At 45.0% G+C, this 21232-nt stretch overlaps 1 protein-coding gene across 1 annotated transcript in view; it reads right to left on the bottom strand.

Annotated features, from left to right (window-relative positions):
- ITGA9 (integrin subunit alpha 9) overlaps positions 1 to 21232 on the bottom strand; it is a 367113-nt gene that overhangs the window by 163449 nt on the left and 182432 nt on the right. The window contains exon 17 of the mRNA XM_068981673.1: positions 8853 to 8929. Coding sequence (XP_068837774.1) covers positions 8853 to 8929 — 77 coding nt within the window. The remainder of the gene's footprint in view (positions 1 to 8852; positions 8930 to 21232) is intronic.

The raw sequence follows: 21232 nt of genomic DNA, 5'->3' as shown, positions 1-21232 counted from the left end.
TTCACCTATCAACCTCCTTTCTGAATTGGGACTTTCTACACAAAGGAAGCTTTATTCCCAGCTCCCCAGCCTTGGTCTTTCTTGTCTAGAATCAGCTGATTATGACACCCAACAGCAACTGAGGCCAGTGCACAGGAAGAGAGCAAGATGCAGAATTGGACATTTCCAGCTTTGATCACCTCTACCCTGACCACTGTAGCCCTTGAATTAGTAACTTGCCTCCTCAAGCCTCTGCATCCTCCCCACCAAAAAAAAGTGTAATAATATTTACTTCTCAATGTCACTGACCAGATTAAATGAAATAATAATGATAGCTCTCATTGACTGAATGTCTGCTATAATGTCAAGCTTTCAGAAGCAGTTAAATATGTTTTAACTAACTACTCAAAACAACTTTGCAAGATGGTGCTATTATACTCCCATTTTACAGATGAGAAAACAGAGGCAGAGGTGTGACACAACTTTCCCAAGGTTGTGCAGCTGGTAAGATACTGCAGAGAACACTATTGGGAAGCTAGTGCATGGTAGGAACCCAATAAACAGGAGTGTCTTCCCCTTCATATAAGAAGACAATGCTGCTGCTGCTGCTGCTGCTGCTAAGTCGCTTCAGTTGTGTCCGACTCTGTGTGACCCCATAGACAGCAGCCCACCAGGCTCCACTGTCCCTGGGATTCTCCAGGCAAGAACACTGGAGTGGGTTGACACCTCCTTCTTCAATGCATGAAAGTGAGAAGTGAAAGTGAAGTTACTCAGTCGTGTCCAACTCTTAGAGACCCCCTGGACTGCAGCCCACCAGGCTCCTCCATCCATGGGATTTTCCAGGCAACAGTACTGGAGTGGGGTGCCACTGCTTTCTCCTCTACACTATGCTATGCAGTTGATGATTCTGGTCTTTTTGCCATTTTTAAAAAGGTAAACAATTTACTTCAAACTCTAAATGGCCACCCCATCCTTCACCGTGATCCTGGGTATATTGATCTTCTTCTTGAGGACTGATTTTCCGTAGACATGAAAATGCCCATGAAAACCTGAGATACCCATGAAAACCTCCCCGCCAAGGGTTTAGGGAAATGCACTTGGTCCCCCATCTCCACCAAGATAATTGCATTACTAAGGCTACAGTCAGTCATAGGACCATTATATCTGGTCACTAGATGGTTCTTCCAACTTCATAAATATTCATTGTGCCTTTTTACTTCCCTTGAGAGTTCTTTCATTATAGGAGTTGCCTAGCCAGAAGGCACTGACATTTCCACTGGTCTCATATGAGATACATTTTTTAAAAATTCTTTTAACTTAGCTGCCATAGTGGATATTTCTCTTTTCCTTCTCTTAATCACGTGTGATATTCTCTTAGGTACTATAACTATTCAGACAAAAGAAATGAAACATAGTTGCATCATTTTACAAATGGAATTTTCTGTCCTATTTAAAGAAACTAAACAGCTTCCTCCTTATGGGCCTGGACATTTTGGAAATGGCATGTTTTAGAACAAGGCTCAAGACCATTAAAGATTGTAGACTTAATTGAAGAGTTGATTGTTTTAAGAGACAACAGGCCTGCCAGAATTCATGCTCTCTGGAGAGAAAAATAAAAACACCCATGAGTCCCGGTTACAGATAGCATTTCCTGGCTTGATCCCTGAACACTCGGCGTGACCCAATCACTCCCAGATGTCTTTCTCTCTTTTTTCACAACAAAGACTCCTCAATCTATGGGTTTTTGGCTGCTTCCCACAACACCTTGCACTGTGCTGTCTACCCAGTCATCGGAGGAACTTTTCTCTGTTATCCCTTGGCTTCAACCTTATAATACAGTGGATCACAGCTAACAGGAGAGCTAGGCTCTAAAGACAGCACAAAAGGCAAAAATTTTTTGTTGAAACTGGCCCCTGGAAACCCTTGAGGAGGCACCAAGATGGAGATAAATATCTCTCATAAGCCTAACCTTGTCTAGGTGCTCCTGCACTGAGACCAAGGTGATGTCCAAGGACCTGAGCCAGGATGACTGAGATGATGGGAGAGTTGTTGTTGTTCAGTCACTAAGTTGTGTCTGACTCTTTGTGACTCTATGAACTACAGCATGCCAGGCTCCTCCGTGCTTCACTATCTCCTGGAGTTTGCTCAAATTCAGGTCCACTGAGTTGGTGATGCTATCTAACCATCTCATCCTTGGCTGCCCCCTTCTCTTTTTGCCTTCAATCTTCCCCAGCATCAGTCTTTTCCAATGAGTCGGCTCTTCACACGGGAGAGTAGCTGACTCAAAAGTCAAGCTGGACACACTTTCTCTCAGTGGAGCAGAGAACCCAATGACCCACAGGCCCTCAGTCCCCTTGTCCTTGCCCCTTTCTCTCCCCCTATCCCTCTCTCCCCACCCCTTTGGTGTGCCCACCTGCATTCCTATTAGGTTAAATGCATTTATGCTGTTATTATGCTATACCCCCACTGGCTGCAGGACGAAATCTAAACTCAGAGGTGTGTCACAATCTGGTGCTTCTCTCTCTTTCTCTATCTTACATGTTCCTGTGTCCTCCTGACCAGTGTTCAGTATTTTGGCCACAAACACCTTTATCACAAGCATTTCTGCGGCAAATATTTTTCTGCCAGATAACTTAACTTGTCACAAGGCAACTTTTCCATAAAAGATAAAAGAATTGGTTGATTTACCTCACATAAATCTTAGCATTTATACTGCTCTATAAAGTGACAAGGATACAGGCAGTCTTAATGTGGTAGATGATAACAACTATATAAGTTGACTTGATAGGAAACCTGGTGATAAAACTTACTGGAAGTATGAAACAAGAAAAGGTAAAGCTGGATTGCCTATTATCCTAGAAAATGAAAACGTATCAGTTTGCAAATCCTTCGATGATTGGAAGGTACAGAGTTGAACCCACGTTTCCCATAGAACTTTGGAATGTCTATCAGTGAACATGTGACAAGATGCCAGGAACACACAACAGTGTAGAGGCTTTCACAACACAATGCAAAGCTCAGTTACAAATGTGCATCTGAGTATTTAGAAACTGGAGCCTCTCTAAATGGAGAAAGAAATCTTAACAGAAAAGAAAAAGTACAATGCTCAACAGGAAAATGAATCACATTTTAAACGTATTCAAATATTCTGTTTTGCAAGTCTTTTAATTTTCATTATTCATTTTCAATGTTCCACTATGTCCTATTTAATGATGCTCTTATTTTTTCTCTTTACAGGAGAATTGCCTTACAATCAATTAGTTACATGTTGAAAACATTTGCAGCAAAAACGCTTGTGGCAAAGATGTTTACAGCAGAGGAGCTCATGCCAAAAGTATCTCCTGACCACCTCCTTCACCCCAGATGCCTGCAGATCTGCATGGCAAGTCTCCCTTCCAGCCTCTGTGCCTCTGCTCATCTTTTCCCTCTGCTCAGAACGCCTGGAGGCATTCCCCTTGATTCCTTCTCTTGGAAGCTACGCCAGGGCCCCATGATGACCCATCTATCCCTCTCCTGGCACTAACCAGGCACTGACAGCACCCAGCTGTCCTCTCCCACCCACACTGGGCACTTGGGAGAACAGGGCCCAAATTTCTTCCCTGATTTGAACAATGAAGGAATGTACACCTCATCCCAGGGCAGTAACAAATCAATAACAGTAACCAAATCAGCTGACTTCTAGTTCAAGCCACTGAGTCTTTGTCAACCAAATTCAGACCTTGGCTTCCATACTCAGTCAACTGACTGTACCTTCTCTCTCTCTGTGCCCGGCTCTGCACAAAGATCTGGTGAAATTCAAAGTAACTGAAACCCTGGGCGTGGTTTTGTATCTCTACTTATCCAATTACCAGTTAATGTTTCTCTGATGGCTCCCTTGGGGGCAACTATGGGCCCAAGAGTATAATGAAGGTTTGTTTAATGGGGGATCCAGCCAAAAGGCTATTTTGAGAGACCAAGGGGCCTTTTGGGAAATAACTCATCCGAGGGAGAGGCTCAGTGATTTGCTCCAAAGATATGGCTTCGGAGATTTGAAAAATCTCCACCGATCTCTACGTATTGTGTATGAGTTGTAGGAAGATGGAACTACAAGAAAGGCTGAAATAGTCCCCAAAACTATAAGGTACCAGAAGAGTAACAGGGCGATCCTGCTCTTTATGTAGCAGAATAGATTGCATTATGGTTCCAATTTTTCACCCCTCTCTAAATTTGTCTCCTTTGCTATGTGACTGTAGTTCTTCTTACTGAAAAGGCAAAGCATAACTTCTAGTCCCTTGATTTTGAGTTTGGGCACATGACTTGCTGTGACCATTAGAACAAGGTTGAAGTTAAGAATACACCAGTTGTAAGCCTATGCCTTGAGAGTTATTGCATGTTTCTGCTTGCCCTTTTATACTGGTGCCATGCCATAAGAAGAATATACTAAGTCTATACCAGACCACCTAACCTGCCTCTTGAGAAATCTGTATGCAGGTCAGGAAGCAACAGTTAGAACTGGACATGAAACAACAGACTGGTTCCAAATAGGAAAAGGAGTACGTCAAGGCTGTATATTGTCACCCTGCTTATTTAACTTATATGCAGAGAGTACATCATGAGAAACGCTGGGCTAGAAGAAACACAAGCTGGAATCAAGATTGCCAGGAGAAATCTCAATAACCTCAGATATGCAGACGACACCACCCTTATGGCAAAGTGAAGAGGAACTAAAAAGCCTCTTGATGAAAGTGAAAGTGGAGAGTGAAAAAGTTGGCTTAAAGCTCAACATTCAGAAAATGAAGATCATGGGATCTGGTCCCATCACTTCATGGGAAATAGATGGGGAAACAGTGGAAACAGTGTCAGACTTTATTTTTGTGGGCTCCAAAATCACTGCAGATGGTGACTGCAGCCATGAAATTAAAAGACGCTTACTCCTTGGAAGAAAAGTTATGACCAACCTAGATAGTATATTCAAAACCAGAGACATTACTTTGCCGACTAAGGTCCGTCTAGTCAAGGCTACGGTTTTTCCTGTGGTCATGTATGGATGTGAGAGTTGGACCGTGAAGAAGGCTGAGCGCCAAAGAATTGATGCGTTTGAACTGTGGTGTTGGAGAAGACTCTTTAGAGTCCCTTGGACTGCAAGGAGATCCAACCAGTCCATTCTGAAGGAGATCAGTCCTGGGATTTCTTTGGAAGGAATGATGCTAAAGCTGAAGCTCCAGTACTTTGGCCACCTCATGCGAAGAGCTGACTCACTGGAAAAGACTCTGATGCTGGGAGGGATTGGGAGCAGGAAGAGAAGGGGACGACCCAGGATGAGATGGCTGGATGGCATCACCGACTCGATGGACGTGAGTCTGAGTGAACTGCGGGAGATGGTGATGGACAGGGAGGCCTGGCATGCTGCGATTCATGGGGTTGGAAAGAGTCGGGCACGACTTAGCGACTGAACTGAACTGAGGCCATTGGTTCCAGCAGGATGGTGAAAGACACATGAAGTAGAGCTGAACTGAGTTACTTGAGCCTAGCAGAGATCGCCCTCCCTTCTGTTGAACCCCCAATTCATAAGCAAGTCAACCAGGATCCAGCTAAATCAAGCCAGGACCAGCCAACCCTCAGTCGACCTACAGATCCAGGAGAAAAAAATGATTTTAAGCCACTGAGTTTTGAATGGTTTGTTACACAGTACTTTTCTGTGGTTCCATCTAGCTGATACATATAGGACTTTGGGTCCTGGCCAACCACACCAGTTGTTCTAGTATTATTGGTAACTGGGCCCAGAGAGCAGATCCAATTCTGACCAATACTGGGAGGCCAGGGTCAGGCAACAGAGCCAACTTTAAGGATAATGACCATGAGCCTTGGGTTTTACTTCTTAACATATGAAGAGCACAATGTAACAGAGATGGATTTGACCATGCACTGACAGGGAGCAAGAACATCAGAACTTTTCTAGTATTAAACTGAGAGCAAGTGAATATTTTCCCACCCCATGAAGTTTTCAGTGATCTAAAATAAATGTCCACTATATATAACCTGCCTCAAGATAAAAAAAATCCAAATATTTTTGTTTCATGTTCCTTTTCCCCTAAAATACTTTCTGGAAGACTTTTCTAAAACTAAAAGTCGTGATCTGATAACTTATGAACCTTCCTTAGAATTGGTTTCTCTCATAGGTTCCAGAAGATCCTTCTTACTAATGTTAAACAAAGCCACAGTCATCAAGACAGTATGCTACTGGCACAAAGACAGAAATATAGATCAATGGAACAAAATAGAAAGCCCAGAGATAAATCCACGCACCTATGGACACCTTATCTTTGACAAAAGAGGCAAAAATATACAATGGAGAAAAGACAATCTCTTTAACAAGCGGTGATGGGAAAACTGGTCAACCACTTGTTAAAGAATGAAACTAGAACACTTTCTAACACCACACACAAAAATAAACTCAAAATGGATTAAAGATCTAAATGTAAGACCAGAAACTATAAAACTCCTAGAGGAGAACATAGGCAAAACACTCTCCAATATAAATCACAGCAGGATCCTCTATGACCCACCTCCAAGAATACTGGAAATAAAAGCAAAAATAAACAAATGAGACCTAATTAAAATTAAAAGCTTCTGCACAACAAAGGAAACTATAAGCAAGGTGAAAAGACAGCCTTCGTAATGGGAGAAAATAATAGCAAATGAAGCAACTGACAAACAACTAATCTCAAAAATATACAAGCAACTCCTGCAGCTCAATTCCAGAAAAATAAACGACCCAATCAAAAAATGGGCCAAAGAACTAAACAGACATTTCTCCAAAGACATACAGATGGCTAACACACACACGAAAAGATGCTCAACATCACTCATTATCAGAGAAATGCAAATCAAAACCACAATGAGGTACCATTTCATGCCAGTTAGAATGGCTGCGATCCAAAAGTCTACAAGCAATAAATTCTGGAGAGGGTGTGGAGAAAAGGGAAGCCTCTTATACTGTTGGTGGGAATGCAAACTAGTACAGCCACTATGGAGAACAGTATGGAGATTCCTTAAAAAACTGGAAATAGAACTGCCTTATGACCAGCAATCCCACTGCTGGGCATACACACCGAGGAAACCAGAATTGAAAGAGACACGTGTACCCCAATGTTCATCACAGCACTGTTTATAATATCCAGGACATGGGAGCAATCTAGATGTCCATCAGCAGACAAATGGATAAGAAAGCTGTGGTACATATACACATTGGAGTATTACACAGCCATTCAAAAGAATACATTTGAATCCATTCTAATGAGGTAGATGAAACTGGAGCCTATTATACAGAGCGAAGTAAGCCAGAAAGAAAAACACAGTATACTAACGCATATATATGGAATTTAGAAAGATGGTAACGATTACCCTGTATGCGAGACAGCAAAAGAGACACAGATGTATAGAACAGTCTTTTGGACTCTGTGGGAGAGGGAGAGGGTGGGATGGTTTGGGAGAATGGCATTGAAACATGTATAATATCATATATGAAACGCACTGCTAGTCCAGGTTCAATGCATGGTACAGGATGCTCGAGGCTGGTGCACTGGGATGACCCAGAAGGATGGTACGGGGAGGGAGGGTGGAGAGGGGTTCAGGATGGGGAACACGTGTACACCTGTGGTGGATTCATGTTGATGTATGGCAAAACCAATACAATACTGTAAAGTAATTAGCCTCCAATTAAAATAAATAAATTTATATTAAAAAAATAAAGACAGACCTTTCACTTTGTGCAATTCACTGAAAAAAAATTCCAATATCCACTTATCAGATTGAAATAATTTTCTAAGCTTGGAAAAACATGTACTACTTTAATGTACTACACTAAGTTCTAAGTAAAAGTAATGTCAATTAATATTTAAGAGATTTGGAGGAGTATGTATGTGTGCGTGTGTGTGTGTGTGTGTTTGGGGAGGTGGTTTACATCACCTTCCCCTGATAAATGCAAACAAATGGAGTTATCTTAGTATAACTTTCCTTTGATGAATAGTAGATTATTTGTCAACAGAAGTAAAAGTGTCTAGTGCAGTTACTGGTTCATGATTGGATATTTCTTTCACTCCCCCCAAACTTAACTCTCACAGTTGAGGCATACAGTATGGATTTCAGAGGATACCTATCAACACCAATGACTACTGTTGAGAAATGGTAATAATTAGTATGGAAGTTAAAACTTTCTCAGAACGAATTGTCTCAAAAGGAACCCATTCTCTGATGTGGCTAAACGACTCAGGACCAGCGTCTTCATCCTAAAAGATGACTGAAATAAAAGGCTGACAGAGAGAAAACAGGAAGGCCTTTACAGAAGGTTCACCTTTAGCAGAGGGCTCACGTCCTGTGGAAGGAAGCCCTGCTCCAGGAGAGAGGCCATCTGTCCCCTCATCAGGACAGCTGCACCTCTCTTCCACCCCCTCCTGTCACAGAACCCTTACTTATTATTAAAGCAGATGCTTTAAGTGAGAAAAATAAAAAGAACCTTTATATAGTAATAAACTGGATCATATGAGTTGTCTCAAACAGTTAAATATTGGCCATTTCATATGGTTCAACTTAATACAATGAGTAAACCTAAAATACATCTCCCAACATACACACATCAAAAATACTCAGGAAAATTAGACATATAAAATTTCAATTGTGAGACGTGTGAGACTGTAAACAAAACCAAACCCAAACCATCCCCCCCAAAAAAATACCTGTTGTTAAAATTACAGTATAATTTTCTTATACTACAACTATTCATTTTAAACCCACAAACTGTATTTACCCTCTTCAGTGGGGAAATTTGCACATATAGACTTTGAGCCTGGAGCCAGAACTTCTTAGAACAAGGTGGAGAAGGGGGCACAGCTCACCTGGAGAGTAACAGGTGACCCTGCAGCTGCAGGTCGGCAGCACAATCCTCGGATCGGCAATTCCTTTCAAACACAGTCTGTGAGAGAGACAGGAGAGGAAGGGTGGGAACAGGAGTTAGTGGCAAATGAGTAAATAACAACCAATCACTTCCTCCCAAATAAGCGGGAATTCTTCCTGCGAGCCTGTAACCAAACACACATCTGTGTGCCCAGACTTGGGCACTGGCACTGAGCCCAAATAATACCGAAACATTAGAGTTTGGAATGCAGAAAGGCTTAATACAGAGCCAAGCAAGAAGACAGGTGGCTCATGCCTTAAAAGTTCTTGAACTCCCCAAAAGTTCTCAGCAAAGCTGTTTTAGAGGACAGGTGAAGGAGGGGTGGGGTTAGCTGTCACAAACTTCTTCCTGAGGTCAGCTCACCATGTTCTCATAAACCCCCACCGGAATCAATGTTATTCTCTGTCAAGGTCCGAAGGCTCAACTTCCAAGTTTAACCTCCAAGGGCCAGGCCTGCCTATGAGGAGGGGTCCCCGAGTAGGCCTGTCCCCCTGCCCAGAGCACTGGTCCAGCCCCCAGCCCAGGTCAACCCACCAGTGCCCAGCCCAGCTGAGGAGGTGGATCTCAGCCCAAGACGCCCTCACAGATGGTTCCCCAGACCCCACCTGGCCGTCATCCCAGAGGGAGCCAGGCGCCCAGCACCTGGCAGCCCTCAGGGTCCTCAGGCCACCCAAATGGGGGCCGGATTCCTCAGACCTTGACCCATGAGGACGCCCGCCACCGTTAGACTGCGAAGTGAGGGTGGGGAGAGGCTCACCGCCTCCTCCAGGCCTGGACCAAGGCCAATGGGTGGCCACGGCCAATGGCTCTGTAGCCCGCAGGACACAGCCCTCAGCCTGTCCCCGGGGTCCAGCTCACCTGCTGCCTGAGTACAGAGGGCTGGAGGCCCAGGAGGCTGAGGGCCACCTCTTACTGTGCTCTCCACCTAAAGGACCAAAGTCCTACTGACCGTTGGCGGAGAGCGACCTCTAACCGTCACGCTCTCCGGTCTCGTGTTAATGTGCCAGTGGTCTCACGGGAACGACTGCGCCCCCGCCCCGCCCCTACTACAGTTCCCACAAGCCCCTCCGCCTCCAGGGAGCCAGCTGTCTCCACAATAAGGAGTCCTCAGCACTTAACCCGGAAATCCAAGTCGGGGGTGCCCTTGACCACAGAGCGCACCCCTTATCTGATTCATTTCTCAGGAGATTCAAGTGCTACTTCAAGTAGTTTTTTCAAGAAAGGTACCCAACAGGTGTTCTTCCCATCTTTGAGAAGATCTTCAAATGCTCTCAGATAGGAATGAATAATAACGCAGTCAAGACAAAGAACTCTTAGATTACAGTCCAGACCTGTCCCTCTGCTCTCCTGGGGAGGCAGATAATCTGTATTTGAGATGGGTTCTGCCAGAGTGAGGAGACCATGTTATAATTTTAATTCCAAACAGGAAAGTCAAAGGCAATTATTAGATGCTGAGGCTGAGGGCACCACAACAGGCTGAAGGGATCCTGTCTCGGTGGGGCAGCTAAGCTAAATCGCTTCAGTCGTGTCCGACTCTGTGTGACCCCATGGACAGCAGCCCACCAGGCTCCTCTGTCCACAGGATTCTCCAGGCAAGAATACTGGAGTGGGGTGCCATTTCCTGTCTCGGTGGGGCAGCTGGTAGTTATCCTGACAGTGTCCTTTCTCTAACAGGGCTGGGCCTTGAGGGCCAAACCCCACCTAGTTCTGGGACTCAATGCTCACTGTGCCAAACTGGACATCTTTCCAGGGGGCTTGCAGTGTGTGCCTGAACTGGGCTTCTCTGTGGAGAGTGGCCAGGAATAAGTAGTGGCTCTGGGGAGGAGTTAAGAGTTTTCTTCTTTCTGTGGGACCCAGTGGGCTTGTCCATCCCTCCCTCCATCTGCTCTCAGAAACTCTGATGTTTCAGGCTGCCTGCGTCCATGCTGACAGAGACTCTTCATTATTGTTCATTGCTCTAACCGCTTCAGTAGGATTCTGGAGAGAAAAGACTGTGGTTGTTCTTTAGTTGTCATCTACATGCACTACTCAACTTCCCCATCATCACTCCTCATATGTGTGGATCCTCCCCCAACACACACAGAGAACACAGTTCCAGGTGACCTGGTTCCTCCCCAAGGACAAGTCCGGGCAGCTTCTCAGAGCATCCATGTGGACTCCAGCAAATGTGCCGGCCAAAGAACAGTCTCGACCCAACCAGACAGAGTAATTCTGCTTATGGAAATTCATATTTCTGTGTCACATTTCCAAGAGAATAATGTGTCCCAGCCAACATTCCCTGCCTTGAGTGTGGGGGAAAAAAAAACTCATGAAAGTCTCGGGCAGAAAGAGGACATTCCCACGTTCTTTTGGACAATACTGGGGGCAAGAAGAGAGCCAAATTTCCAAGATTTTGAGAGAAGGCATTTGTGCTTTATTGGCCATCTCAATTAAGGAGAAAACAAAAAGTGGATGTGAGGGCTACACGAATATCTCAGGTGCAAGTAGAAGGCTTTCTGAGGTTAAAAATGAGGAGAAACACAAAAAGTGGCTTCACCACCAAGATAATGAAACTCTGGGCTGAAGGGCCCTCACTGACATGCTCCCACTGCAGTCTTGCATCTTACTTTCTATTCATAATGTTACTGGATTTTCCCCAAAAGAAACTCTCCTCCCAAATCCTAATAACCTTTAGACTCCACTAAACCCAGCTCTGCCCCTGGTCACAGGCTTCTCTTTGCAAGTATTTCTCCCATTTTACAGGCAGACTTCCCGCCTTTGCAGGTAGAGTGGGATGGGTAGAAAGTGAAAACTGACAAAGCGGAAGTGACCTACAGCCACCCATGGCACACAATCTGGCAAAAGCCAGTCCCTGCCCTCCTCAGCTCCCTCACCCTGGCTCTCTCATGCCAACCACCCTGTCTGCCTTTATATCTTCACAGTTCAGGGCCTCCTCACAGGCTGATCCCAAAGACCTCCACCAGGTTCATCTGGTATGTGTCCTCCCTTCAGTCAGCAAACCAAAACCACATCCCTGAGCCCTCAGAGAGCTGGGGCTCTATCACAAGTTCTGGTGGTTCATGCACTTTTCCTTTGACTGCTCATCTTGACTGTAACTAATTTATCATTAGGTGCTTCCTGTTTCTCTCCCCTGCTGATATGATGCTCCATGAGGATGGAGGATTGTATTGGTCTTCTTCACCCCCATGCGTGCCGTCAGAGCCTGCTGTGTAGAATCTGCCCAGCCAACAGTGGAGGACCCCACATGCTCTGAGAGATGGGGTAACCCCTGGAATGTGAGCCAATGCAAACAACCTGCTCATCAACACAAACCTGTAGCTTCCCAGCAAAGCACTGTCCCTCAGCTACAAGTAAGGGCAGAGCCTCCCCGTGAGGAACTTGTTGCTTTGGTCGGACTTTCCCTCGTCCTCTACTCTCTATTTCCTGTCCTGCAAACTAACTTCTCTGGCTTAAGTCCTCCAATGCCGTTGAACTTCCATCCAACAAAGGTAAGCACTGAGTCTACCGTATGCACACTCACTCACACACACACACATACACACACACATTAGGTGAGTGTTTACACCGATCAGCTAAAATTAAGCACAAACTCTACTGAGAAGATAAGCTCAAGCTTAGAAGTTAATCCAGGACTTAATCTGCATATTTACAAAATGAAAAAAATAACCGCGTCAGGGAGCTTGTGGCTATTACGTTGTTCTTGTTTTAGACATCACTGTGCATCACTGTCTACAGCAGCAAATGTGAGTGACAATGACACTTTGTAAGAGCGAGCGCCATGAAGTTTCCTGAGTTGATGGTGTAGTAAGAAGACCACAGAGACAGGGTTGAAGACCGTGTGTGTGTGTTTGTGTGTAGACAACTATACATTCTAAAAATCAATGCACAATGTCTCCTGTTGCACTCTATACAGTGTGACCCTGACCTCCTTCCATACAGAGGTAGGTTAACTCTCCACCCCTTGAATCTAGGTGGATTTGTGGCTGCAGAGAAAGCGGTGCTTTGCAATTTCCAGGCCTAGTCATCACAAGTACTCGAGCTTCCGCTGAGTTCTCTTGGGGCATTTGCTCTTACAATGTAGCTACTACTTTGCAAGAAAGCCCAAGCTTCCCATGGAGAGGCCCACATGGACAGAAATTGACCAGCAGTATCAACTCAAGGCCACAGAAGTCAGCCAGCGTTGAAGTAGGTACCCCAGCCCAACCGAGCTGCCCCAGCTGACATGACATGGAACAGAAGTGAGCTGCCCTGCCCAAGCCCTGACAAATTTCAAATTCATGAATAAAGTGAATGACTACTGTTATCTTAGGCCACTATGTGTTGGGATAGTTTGTTATACAGCAAGAGATTAATGGAATACTCGACCTATAGCCTCCCCTACTTTGGGGAATGGTGTGAACAAAAGTGGGCCGTGCAGTCCAAGCACTGGTAAAGCCTTGGCTTAGGCAAGACCCTCCCCAGGCTGGGAATGAAGTTGTCTTATAGGTAAAATATGAAGACAGCAGCAAATCAAGAGACTCACATCATGCATCTTGGAGACTTAAGTGGAAACTCAGAGATCCTGCACTTGGGTCTCCCTAGGCAAGGGACAATTTTGTTTCTCAAGGAACTGAGACACATCTCTCTGGGGCAGAAACATAGGCAGACTGAAGCCTTAGAATGCTAGCTGATGGCATAGCTCCCAGGAGCAAGTATAAACTATTTCTCCTGTTCAAAGTGGAAGGAGTGCATGTTCTCCCTGAAGCCAGTAGGCCAAACTACCAAATTTTCAGCCTCTCTTCTGCCTGCTTCTACGTGTTTCCCTAATCCTCTGGGCAAACACAAGCTGTGGTGCCTAAATCAGGCAATCTCAGTCCAGCTCAGAAGCAACCTCTCCACTCCCTCCAGCCTCAACTCTGCTTGGGAAAGACTTGTCAATTTTTTTTTAACCTGGAAGCAGCCTTTCTGGAAAATGGAAACAGAGCTAAGAAGCCATCATCTCTGACTCCTCTCTGGTTCAGTTCAGTTCAGTTCAGTCACTCAGTCATATCTGACTCTTTGCAACCTCATGAATCGCAGCATGCCAGGCCTCCCTGTCCATCACCATCTGCCGGAGTTCACTCAAACTCATGTCCATCGAGAGTCAGTGATGCCATCCAGCCATCTCACCCTCTGTCGTCCCCTTTTCCTCCTGCCCCCAATCCCTCCCAGCATCAGAGTCTTTTCCAATGAGTCAACTCTTCGCATGAGGTGGCCAAAGTACTGGAGTTTCAGCTTTAGCATCATTCCTTCCAAAGAACACCCAGGGCCAATCTCCTTTAGAATGGACTGGTTGGATCTCCTTGCAGTCCAAGGGACTCTCAAGAGTCTTCTCCAACATTACAGTTCAAACGCATCAATTCTTCGGCACTCAGCTTTCTTCACAGTCCAACTCTCACATCCATACATGACCGCTGGCAAAACCATAGCCTTGACAAAGTAATGTCTCTGCTTTTGAATATGCTATCTAGGTTGGTCATAGCTTTTCTTCCAAGGAGTAGCATCTTTTAATTTCATGGCTGCAGTCACCATCTGCAGTGATTTGGGGTCTGGTTAAATCCCTTCTTTCAAGAGATGACCGTTTCCTCTGACTTTGTGCTCTGGACACCCAGCAGCCTCCTCAGTCTCATGGACTAGATCTCCACGCTGGCTCCTTCCTCACCCTGAGCTTCACCTCAGCTTTTTCTGGAGAATATACTTTTCTTTTCAAAATCCTTTCTCCAGCTTCTCCCCCAGTCCTTACTGTTCTTCTTTTAGAGGAAGGTTGCCAGATTTTTCTGTAATGGGCCAGATAGTGAATATTTTCAACCTAGTGAGCCATGTGGTCTCAGCTACAACTGTTCAGGTCTGTTGCTAAAGCAAAAGCAGACATATTTAAAGAAATGGCCATGGATGTGTCTCAATAAAACTTTATTTATAAAAACAGAGGGTGGGATGATGGGAGAATGGCACTGAAACGTGTATAATATCATATAAGAAATGAACGCCAGTCTAGGTTTGATGCAGGATACAGGATGCTTGGGGCTGGTGCACTGGGAGGGAGGTGGGAGGGGGGTTCAGGATTGGGAACACATGTACACCCATGGTGGATTCATGTTGATATATGGCAAAACCAATACAATATTGTAAAGTAAAAGAAAAAAAACAAGACAGGCTGGATTTGGCCAGCAGAGTGTAGCTTGCCCATTATTGTTCTACAACATTTGGATACTTGTTTCTTCGTTCCCTTTAGGTCATGGAGGAGGTGGGGGTTGAACACAATGAATTCAGTTCAGGTTACATTTTGCTCTGAACCAGAGCACAGAGGCTGAAGCTAGCTGTGTTTTTCTCACAAAGCTGTGGCCACCAAGGCCTAAACAACCTTGGATGCGTGTGATGGCTCAGTGGCTGCCCTGGTCAAAGTAGCAGGTCTCCCAGCTGCTTAAGCCTTGTAGGGCTCCTTTTCTCTCACCAAAATCTGCACTGGGAAAAAAAAAATCCCTTCTGATCTAGCAGGAAGTAAGATTCTTAGTCTATCCCAGCTGTCACGTTCAGAGGAGGATCAGTTTCTTGGAGTTGGTGATATTAGCTTTAAAATATATACGATCATTGACATAGGCTAGACACTGTTTATAGGGTTGTTATGGCAACCAAGTCCCATGCTGAGACCTGAGAAAATAGGACAATTGGATTGCGTGGGAATTAATGCTTTTCAAATCCCACCCCAAGGCTATTTGTAAGCTAAATGAGTGAGACATTTCCTGATGAGAAATCTGACTTTGCAGAGGATCTCTGCCTGGACAACAGGAGGGACACTTCTGAGCTGTAGTTCCTCTCATTGTCCCACATAAGTTCCCAGAGGTCCCAGCTATACGTAACTCACAGCTGCAGCCCCCAGCACCTAGCATAGTATTAAACATGCGTGTATATGTAAATGCCATGACCTGAGTGTAAGAGGTTTCTCTTTCCCAATTCTGTTTTAATGCTTTTTCCAGAATCCAAAGTCATCCTTGAAAGTGAAAGAAAGTGTTAGTTGCTCAGTCATGTCTGCCTCTTTGCAATCCCATGGACTATAGCCCATTAGGCTCCTCTGTCCATGGGATTCTCCAGGCAAGAATACTGGAGTGGGTTGCCATTTCCTCCTCCAGGGAAAGTTGTCCTTAATGTGGCACATTAAAGAGCTCAGGGTGGTCCCAGGAATTTCATCTCTATTGAGTCCTGTACCCAAATAACTTAGCTTGGTATTTAAAAGCAGGTCATGTAGACAGACTTGCTTTCCAAAGAATAGCATGTCCACAAAAATAAAGACAAATACTTTATAAAATTAAAGTTGAGAAATTCTTTCTATCTCAGGATCTATATAACTTGTCCTTTCAGATTTTGAAATCATGGGAGGAGTCCTGTTGGTCTCCCTCTAAACAACAAATATGGTACAGATTTTGCTTCATGCCCCCTGCCTACCTCCATACCCCCTCAGTTCAGTTCAGTCGCTCAGTCGCGTCCGACTCTTTCCAACCCCATGTATCGCAGCACGCCAGGCCTCCCTGTCCATCACCAACTCCCGGATTTCACTCAGACTCACGTCCATCGAGTCAGTCATGCCATCCAGCCATCTCATCCTCTGTCGTCCCCTTCTCCTCCTGCCCCCAATCCCTCCCAGCATCAGAGTCTTTCCCAATGAGTCAACTCTTCGCATAAGGTGGCCAAAGTACTGGAGTTTCACCTTTAGCATCATTCCTTCCAAAGAAATCCCAGGGCTGATCTCCTTCAGAATGGACTGGCTGGATCTCCTTGCAGACCAAGGGACTCTCAAGAGTCTTCTCCAACACCACAGTTCAAAAGCATCAATTCTTTGGCGCTCAGCTTTCTTCACAATCCAACTCTCACATCCATACATGACCACAGGAAAAACCGTAGCCTTGACTAGACAGACCTTAGTCGGCAAAGTAATGTCTCTGCTTTTCAATATGCTATCTAGGTTGGTTATAACTTTCCTTCCAAGGAGCAAGCATCTTTTCATTTCATGGCTGCACTCACCATCTGCAGTGATTTTGGAGCCCAAAAAAATAAAGTCTGACACTGTTTCCCCATCTATCTCCCATGAAGTGATGGGACCAGATGCCATGATCTTCGTTTTCTGAATGTTGAGCTTTAGGCCAACTTTTTCACTCTCCTCTTTCACTTTCATCCAGAGGCTTTTTAGTTCCTCTTCACTTTCTGCCATAAGGGTGGTGTCGTCTGCATATCTGAGGTTATTGAGATTTCTCCTGGCAATCTTGATTCCAGCTTGTGCTTCTTCCAGCCCAGCATTTCTCATGATGTACTCTGCATAGAAGTTAAATAAACAGGGTGACAATATATAGCCTTGACTTACTCCTTTTCCTATTCGGAACCAGTCTGTTGTTCCATGTCCAGTTCTAACTGTTGCTTCCTGACCTGTATATAGGTTTCTCAAGAGGCAGGTCAGGTGGTCTGGTATTCCCATCTCTTTCAGAATTTTCCACAGTTTCTTGTGATCCACACAGTCAAGGCTTTGGCATAGTCAATAAAGCAGAAATAGATGTTTTTCTGGAACTCTCTTGCTTTCTCCATGATCCAGCAGATGTTGGCAATTTGATCTCTGGTTCCTCTGCCTTTTCTAAAACCAGCTTCAACATCTGGAAGTTCACGGTTCACGTATTGCTGAAGCCTGACTTGGAGAATTTTGAGTTTTACTTTACTAGGATGTGAGATGAGTGCAATTGTGCAGTAGTTTGAGCATTTTTTGGCATTGCCTTTCTTTGGGATTGGAATGAAAACTGACCTTTTCCAGTCCTGTGGCCACTGCTGAGGTTTCCAAATTTGCTGACATATTGAGTGCAGTACTTTCACAGCATCATCTTTTAGGATTTGAAATAGCTCAACTGGAATTCCATCACCTCTACTAGTTTTGTTCATAGTGATGCTTTCTAAGGCCCATTTGACTTCACATTCCAGGATGTCTGGCTCTAGATGAGTGATCACACCATCGTGATTATCTTGGTCTTGAAGATCTTTTTTGTACAGTTCTTCTGTGTATTCTTGCCACCTCTTCTTAATGTCTTCTGCTTCTGTTGGGTCCACACCATTTCTGACCTTTATCAAGCCCATCTTTGCATGAAATGTTCCCTTGGTATCTCTAATTACTCTGTGCAAAACCTGGATGGAATAAATGCTTCTCTCTTTGGGAACCCTTTGGTTTACGTCATGGCCCTATGGTTGGAAGAACAACCCCTGCTGCCTGAAGGCAACATTTTGATGATCTAGTTCAAACCCTGTGATAACTGGGTGGACAGTGGAGCTGCTCAGAGAGGTCCTGCCCACCTGGGCCTGCATCTGGCCTCTGGACCTTCCCAGTGCCCTTTCCAGGTCCACCTGGGACTGGGAGGTCTTTTCCACACCACATTTCATGTCCCTCTACAACCTCAGTGTCAACTCTTCTCTAGGGATCTCCTACTCCCCCCTTCCCCAGGACCAGAATATCTTTCTTTTCTTCTTCTGTGTGTGTGTGTGTGTGTGTGTGTGTGTGTGTATGCACGCGTGCGCACGCGCGCATGTGCGTGCACGCTAAGTCACTTCAGTCATGTCCGACTCTTGGCAACTCCATGTACAGTGGTCCCTGGGATTCTCCAGGCAAGAACACTAGAGTGGGTTGCTGTGCCCTTCTCCAGGGAATCTTTCCAACCCAGGGATCGAACCTGCGTCTCCTGCATTGGCAGGTGCATTCTTTACCACTAGAGACACCTGGGAAGCCTTCTTCTCTTTTTGAAGGGCCAGAATTTCTTTGCCTTGATTTTTACCCTGGAATCATTTGAGTTCATGTTTTGTTTTGTTTTGTTTTGTTTAAGAAAGTTACTGTTAATTAGTCACAAGATGCAGGAAACAGAACCAATGATTTCAAGGAAAAGGGCTGGTGCTGTCAGAGGAAAGGAAGACTATGCTAGCCAGGTTCTAAAAGCCACTGAGTCAGAGGTAGTTAGGCATTTAGGAACGAGAAAGATGGCTTCAAGCTGGAGAAGATTCCTCCCCTGTCTGCAAGAAACTCACCTGAATGGGCCCCAGGTATCAGTTCAAGTAGCAAGAGTCTGGCCTTTGATTCCCTGAGTCATCTCAGAAGATAATGAGAAAGGGGCTAGGATTTCTTCCCCAGTTAGAGACTGTCCACTGGACGTGCACCCTCGCTTGTTTACACATGCACTCCACATGCTTGTGGAGGAGGTTTTCAATAAGGCAGGACAATACAGAAGAAATCTTTACAGGCTAAAGATTTGGGGGAAGCCACTATTTTCTTCTGGAAAGAGTTTTAGAGGACCAGAACATACCCATTCCAGAAACTGCAAAGATAACGGTCATAATTCAGTTTGCTAATATTTTGTTGAATATTTTTACATCTACGTTCATCAGAGATATTGGGCTACCGTTTTCTTTTTTGTGTGCTGTTTTTATCTGGTTTGAGATTAGGGTAATTCTGGCCTCATAAAATGAGTTAGGAAGTGTTCCTCTCTCTTCAATTTTTATAAGAGTTTGATAAGGACAAATACTAAATCTTCTTTGAATATTAAAGAGAATAAAAGAAAGAATGAAATGAATCCCACATTTTAAAAAAATTGCAAAGCTAAAATCTAACATTGAAGAAGCAGCTGTAAAAATTCAACAGGTGACTGCAAATACAGCCTGGCCTTTGACAGGAGGCGTGTCCTCTCCTCTGCTCTTTGGATTAACCCTGTCGGGAAGCGTGAGCTGCAGACACAGCCAGACATCCCGATCAGTGACGCTAACTACGCACTTGTTCTCCTCACATGTACCCGAAACTAGATGGTTTTCCCACACATTTCATCACGGTGCTCTTTCTGAAAAGATTAGCCAGAAGCTGATGCCAAACAGATGATGTCTATAAAAGTAGGATTAATCTGGCTGAAACAGGGAGGAAGGTGGACACCTCCTCCTCTAACATACCTTCTCCTCCTCCACTGGGCCAGTCTGCTCCCCTGAATCCAGGTGTGTGCCCCAGGCTGGATGGTTGCTGATACCTGTCCAGCTCTGATGTCTGGAAGTTCCTCTGTTCTCTCCTCCCTGCCAGTCTCTCAACTTTCCTTTCTTCTGCAGAGACTTTGTATATGATAATGAAAATGAACCTTCTAGCTGCAAATAATGGCATTTGAAGCCAGTTAGGCACCTCAGCCAGGAAAGCATTACCTAATGTCCACGTTGAACAAACAGTGAGTCTTCACGGGCACAGTGCTGGCACCCAATACATCCTGGCATTGAGGGGCCGGGGTGGGAGGTCCAGATGGTGATGGTTTCCAGCACAATGGAGGTTCAGAGTTTATGGCTTTGACATAGCAAAATGTTAATATTAGAGTAAAACAGCTCACCTTTCCCTTGAAAGATGACAAAGTGCGTATTCTTAACACAGCCAATGCCTTTGGTTTTACCATGGCCATGTCTCCTTCATCTTGGTCTTTGAAAAAAATATATACTCACACATGCACAAATTTGTTGTGGTGTAGGAAAATCGTCCTAAATCACACACCAGGTTCTCCTGCCTGGGAGGAATTCTTAGAGAGTTCACAGAGCATATATAGAGCTTTGCTGAATCTGTAGTGGAGATATTCTGATATGACATCCAAACCCCACAGGAGGACCCAGCCTTGTGCTCCCTCAGAAGGGCTCTCTTCACTGAGATAGGTTTACTTAGCAACCTCTGTGAGTCAGGCAGTGCTAGGTATTGGGGATCAACAGCCAAAATCAAAGTGTTACCTAATTTGGGTCCTTATCTAGAGGCTCTGGGGGAGAATCTGCTTCCAGGCTTATTCGGGTTATTGGAAGAATTCATTTCCCCATGGTTGTAGGACTGAGGTCCCCATTTCCCAGCTGACACTCATCAGGGAGCCTCTCCCGGCCTCTCAAGGTTGTCTGCATTCCTTGTCAAGTTGCTCCTCCATCTTCAAAGCCAGCAATGACAGGTTAAGTTCTTCTCAAGCTTCAGATCTCTCTGACCTTCTGTTCTACCACCTTCCTCCTTCCTCCAGGTGGAGAAAGATCAGGCCTGGCTGGATATTCCAGAATACCCTCCCTAGTGTAGAGCCCAAAACCTTAGTTATACCGGCCAAGTCCCTTTGCCATGTAATGCATCGTATTCACAGATTCCAGGAATGAGGGTATGGGCATCTTTAGGGTCCATTCTGTCTACTACAGTGGGTGGCCTGGAAGCCCAGCTCCCAGCAGGTCCCTTTGGGGTCCTCCTGAGGAAACCTGAGAGCAGTTATCATTTCCAAAGCTCTACTCTGTGTACAGGGTGTGAAA

The sequence above is a fragment of the Capricornis sumatraensis genome, chromosome 10 (genome assembly GCF_032405125.1).
Source record: "Capricornis sumatraensis isolate serow.1 chromosome 10, serow.2, whole genome shotgun sequence".
In the NCBI taxonomy this organism is placed as follows: domain Eukaryota; kingdom Metazoa; phylum Chordata; class Mammalia; order Artiodactyla; family Bovidae; genus Capricornis; species Capricornis sumatraensis.
Note: the sequence above shows the minus strand (reverse complement) of the source record. Positions and strands in the feature narration are given on the sequence as shown.